Raw genomic sequence first — 6000 nt, 5'->3', positions numbered from 1 at the left:
GTTGGAAATTCGAACCGGTTTGACCTTTGAGAGCGTGGGATCGTTCATTCTTGAACCGTTAAAGACAGCTACACGATGAAAACCGTGGCCTACAGGAGTAAAACACACGGAGTAGTCACACTCATTTCAAATTGTAACCTAATTAGAGAAGAGGGGTGATGCCTTCTTTATTTGCTCACCGTACTTCATTGTTACTTCGATAATTTAATAAAATTTGAAATTTATCCCCATTAACGGAGATAATGGCATCGCCCAAGGCGTTGATCGAGTTGTTCGTGGCGTTGATACACACACGCAACTCCTACCCCCCCCCCCCCCCCCCCCCCCACACACACATTAGAGGGCAGCGAGCATTGGAGAGTAAGAGAGAGATGTGAAGTTATAATAAGAGGGGGTGGATGAGGTGATAAGAGGGGTCGATGGTGACTTTTCGCCAGATCTAACAAACTCAGCTACCCATTCATTGCTGAGTAGACAGGGATTCAGAAAAAAATCGACTGCACCCGGGATCGATCTCTGGCCCTTTGCGTATAAAGAGAGTGCTCTATCAACTGAGCTATCGGGGTCCCCAAATATTCTATTGGACTTTTTTAAAATTCAGACGTTATAACTGGGTTTTTTGGAAGGAAGAAACTAATGAAACTCATATTATTTGATTAGTAAAAACACCAAACGAAATTTTAATATTATTGTATTATTTTAAATGACAACACTGCGATAGAAAGGAGTGGTGACAAGAGATGGACAAAAGAAAACAAAAAATCGGATTTGCTACTTGCTAGGTTCGACACACACACACACACACACACACACACACACACAAACACACACATCTTTTGTAGTCACATACATTTCAAACAATAACCCATTAGAGAAGAGGGGTCATGCCTTCACCATAGATCATTGTCATTGCGATCATTATGGTGTAGTAAATTTTGAAATTTACCCCGTATAATGGAATCGTCCAAGGCGTGCGCCTCCTGTTCCCCCCATCTCACACACGAAAGGGCGGTTTGCGGAGTGGAGGTTGGTGGTCGTCTGCCTGTATGGTCGTCTGTGTCGTTTAGTGTATGACAAAGGGGGGTGGGTGCGATTAATTAAGTGGGATGGGTGGTGATTGGTGGAAGATAGGCAACCGAAGCAACGAATCGCTGGGGAAGTAGTAGGCTATGGCGCGAGACCGTAGGACCGTGGTCCTTGCAAGGACCGCCCCGCACTAGTTGAAAGGTGATAAGAAGTGAGGACCGCCGCCGATCTTCCCCTCTGGGACCGGTCTTCGGTTCACAGCTAAAAGACCGTCGGACCGCGGTCCAGACCGGTCTTCAGCGCGGCACTACTTCTGAGCTCAAGTCCACCGTTATATCCCTCTCGTGGTCCGAGGTTCAATCCCCACTGGTGCCCACTTCCTATACTGTCAGGTGTATTTTCCTCTGGTACCCCAGTCCCATAAGTCTGGCTTCAATTACCACAGGTATCCATCTCCCATAGTCCCAGGTTCATTCCCTTCTTATATCATCTTCCTTTAGTCCCAAGTTCCCTTTCCACTAGTAGGCACTTCCCTAAGTCCCAGGTTCAATTGCTCCGGTAGGTTTGGACAAAGAGAAGTGCCCTTCTGAGCTCACTCTCCACAGTTATCTACCTCTCGTATGTCCCAGGTTCAATGCCCACCTACTGTAGTCTCAGGTTCATACTCCTCGGTACCCAAAACCTATCGTCCGGCTTCAATTCCCACATGTATCATCTCCCATAGTCCCAAGTTCATTCCCCAGTCCCAAGTTCATTCCCCACTGTTGTTCACTTCCCTGAATCCCCGGTGCATTGCCCATTGGTGCCCACTTCCCATAATTTGAACGATTTCGGTAGATTTCGAAAAAAAAGTACCCTCTGGACTCACTCTCCACTGGTATCTACCTCTCGTAGTCCCAGGTTCAAGCCTCATTTGTGCCCTCTTCCTATAATCTTAGGTTCAATCTCATCGGTCACCAAATCCCATAGTCCGATGTCCATTGCCAGTGGTATCCATCTCCTATAATCCCAGGTTCATTTTCCACTGATATCCTCTTCCCATAGTCTCAGGTTCACTCCCCACTGGTGTACATCTCCCTCAGTCTGAGGTTCACTCACCACTGTTGCACACTTCCCATTATTTTATCGGATATTGTCAGGTTTCGTCGGATTTCGGCGGGTTTCGTAAAAAAAAAGTAATTGCTGGTGTATACTTCCCTGCGTCTCAGGTTCACTTCCCACTGCTACCTACTTCCCATAACTTTGTCGGATATATTCGAGTTTCTTAAAAAAAGTAATTGCTTTTATACGAAACCTGCCGAAAACCAGTCCCAGGTTCACTCCCCATTGCTGTCTACTTCCCATAACTTTGTCGGGTTTCGTAAAAAATAACCCTCAGTGACACTGGTAGGGGAATAATAATAATAATAATAATAATAATAATAATAATAATAATAATAATAATAATAATAATAATAATAATAAATAATAATAATTATTATTATTATTATTATTATTATTATTATTATTATTATTATTATTATTATTATTTATTATCATTATCATTATATTATTATTATTATATTATTATTATTATTATTATTATTATTATTATTATTATTATTATTATTATTATTATTTATTATTATCATCATATTATTATATCAACATCATAATAAATAATCATCATCATTCATCATCATCATCATCATCATCATATTATTATTATTATTATTATATATTATTATTATTATTATTATTATTATTATTATTATTATTATTATTATTATTATTATTATTATTATTATTATTGTCATCATCATCATCATTTTCATTTTTAATATTATCATCATTATCATCATTAACCTCATCATCATCATCATCATCATCGTCGTCGTCATCATCATCACCATCATCATTATCATCAACATCATCATCATCATCATCATCATCATCATCATCATCATCATCATCATCATCATCATTATTATTATTATTATTATTATTATTATTATTATTATTATTATTTTTATTGTGATTATTATTATTATTATTATTATTATTATTATTATTATTATTATTATTATTATTATTATTATTATTATTATTATTATTATTATTATTATTATTATTATTATTATTATCATCATCATTATTTTTATTATTATCAACATCATAATCATCATCGTCATCATCATCATCATCATCATCATCATCATCATCATCATCATCATCATCATCATCATCATCATCATCATCATTATTATTATTATTATTATTATTATTATTATTATTATTATTATCATCATCATTATTTTTATTATTATCAACATCATAATCATCATCGTCATCATCATCATCATCATCATCATCATCATCATCATTATCATTATTATTACTATTATTATTATTATTATTATTATTATTATTATTATTATTATTATTATTATTATTATATTATTATTATTATTATTCATTATTATTATTATTATTATTATTATTATTATTATTATTATTATTATTATTATTATTATTATTATTATTATTATTATTATTATTACATTGGTATTAAATACCCTAGTCGAAGTTATTTTCGAGTAGATTGAAACGCATGCCTATTTGCTTCACCAAAACAACATCAGGCATTTTATGTTTGAACTTTGAACAGTGATTACATAGACATAAAATTTGTTATTGATCAAATCATTTACCTCGGCACGCTTATTAACGCATAACCTTAGCCTTGCTTTGATCTTACTCTCCGTACTTTGACAAAAACACCATTTCATTTTTTTCTACGAAAAAAAATTACTTCAAGCATTGATAAATTAAAATAATCCTTAAATTGTCAACTATACTCTAATCTAAGATTCCCACAAAAAAAAAAAAAAAAAAAAACCAGCATAAAATAGTTTCAATACCAGTAAACTAAATGCAAAAAATCCTCACTTGTTAAACCAAAGGACAAGTCATCTCTACGTGTATTATTTTTAAACTGTCAATCATGTGACAGAATTTTTAAAAAATCAAACAAAACGGTTATGTGCGGCTATGTGGTCGTGTGGTATGACACTCGCTTTCAAATCGGAATTTCCTGGGTTCGAGCCTCGCTCGGCGCATATTTGAGTCCTTGGAAAAAGCTCTTTACTCACATTCTTTCATCGCACTCATGTGTAAAATGAGTTCCTGGCCGTTAACAGCGTTGTCTCTATCGGGTGTCATTATGTTTTCTCCTCCGCATTGTTTTATGTATGAATCTATTATACCTTTAATGAATGGGTATAATTTGTAACATATCTATTTGCTGTGAATTTTGAACAACAACAATTTAAAAAATCTTTTTTTTATTTTCCTTTGTACATTTGTTTTCTCTTTTTTAATTTTTATTGTTGCTTTATTTTATTTTTGTTTTGTTTTGTTTTGTTTTGGTTTGGTTTGGTTAGCTTTGTTTTTTGTTTTTTTTGTTTTGATTGTTTTTATTTTTTGCCAGGAGAGGGCTGGGGGGGGGGGGGGGGGGCTTGTGGATTCCAAGCTGAACAATCGTAGTCTATTAACCAGTTAACTGCCGTACTCTGGATAAACTCGTATTTGAAATTTTGGCCAGAAAACTCGTCCTTCAAATAAAATCGAACGATTTAAATGATCTTCATCTTGGCAAAAACTCTCAAACCTGGGACTTCACGAGGTCTCTAATTAAGTCCCAGGTTTGAGTTTAGACCCTTGCTTCGTTTGGGCTTAAGAGTAGCTAGTCTTCTTCTTCTTCCTTTGATTGCCCACAATCAATTGGTTGATTATTATGGCAAATATGAAACTGCTTTCTAATCTCTCTGTATTCCTTGTTTATAATCGTTAGTCTAAAATCAATTTCCAGGGACATTCAGGGGTCGTCAACGTTGGTCAGTGGTGGTTTGTGTAAGGTCTAAGTATTTGCATAGCAATTTGCCACAAAAGCATCAATTGTAGTGGCTTCGGTCACTTTAGCGTCAAGCTGGTTCCAGTCTCTGACCGTACGCGGCATTGTGTTCTGTGTGTTATGAGGCTGTATTGGTTGTTGTTACCTCTTCTCTGTCTCAAAGGTGCTAGTATCAGTTTTTTCTTGATGACTGGGCATTCAGCGAGGTGGTGCTTGATCTTAAATAGCATTGTTAATCTTGCTGATTTTCTGCGGTGTTCTAATTTCGGCCACTGTAGTTTTTCTAGCATGTCTGATACACTTGAGGTGTTGTGATGTCTGTGCAGGACGTAGCGTGCAGCTCTTCTTTGCACTGATTCTATTTTTGAGATGTATTTTTGGGTGTGGGGATCCCAAACAGTGGAAGCATATTCCAGAACAGGTCTTATAAATGTTTTGTATGCCTTTTCCTTGATTTTCGAGGAGCTAATTTTTAGGTTACGCCTTAAAAATCCCAGTGTTTTGTTTGCCTTACTTGTGATCTTGTTAATATGCTCATCCCATGTTAGGTCTTTTTTCATGCTAACACCAAGATATTTTGCAACATTCACTGTCTCCAATGTATGTCCATGTAAGTGGTATTCAGTTATCGTGGGTGTTTTTTTAATCTTGTTATGGACATTGATTCGCACTTCGCTGGGTGGAACTTCATATCCCAGCTTTCTTCCCATATTTCTAGTTGACGCAGATCCGCTTGCAGTTTGTCACTGTCAGTGCTGTAGACTGCAGTATCGTCTGCAAAGAGTCTGGCTGTTGTGGTTAGATTAAGTGGCAGGTCATTAATGTATGCCAAGAATAGACAGGGTCCTAAGACAGATCCCTGAGGGACACCCGATCTAACAGGTACTTCAGTCAAGCGAAATCCATTAACAATAACAGCTTGCTGGCGGTCATGTAGGAAGTTCTAAATCCATGTTTGGGTTGTGCCCTGTATGCCGTGACGACAGTCATTGACTAGACTAGTAAATTACGAAATCTATTCCTCGTTCACGAAAACGGGCCCTTGTCTTAAATTCGATACATATTCTGTCTTATCAATAGTC

General features: G+C 36.3%; 1 protein-coding gene across 1 annotated transcript; it reads right to left on the bottom strand.

Moving 5' to 3' along the window:
- Positions 1-4977: 4977 nt before the first annotated feature.
- Positions 4978-5628, bottom strand: LOC144971704 (uncharacterized). The gene has a single exon (XM_078912779.1). It carries the CDS (start codon positions 5626-5628, stop codon positions 4978-4980), a length of 651 nt encoding a protein of 216 aa, XP_078768905.1.
- Positions 5629-6000: the final 372 nt, after the last annotated feature.

This window comes from Berghia stephanieae, chromosome 4 (assembly GCF_034508935.2).
Source record: "Berghia stephanieae isolate SIO BIC M18660-M18661 chromosome 4, UCSD_Bste_1.3, whole genome shotgun sequence".
NCBI classification, from domain to species: domain Eukaryota; kingdom Metazoa; phylum Mollusca; class Gastropoda; order Nudibranchia; family Aeolidiidae; genus Berghia; species Berghia stephanieae.
Note: the sequence above shows the minus strand (reverse complement) of the source record. Positions and strands in the feature narration are given on the sequence as shown.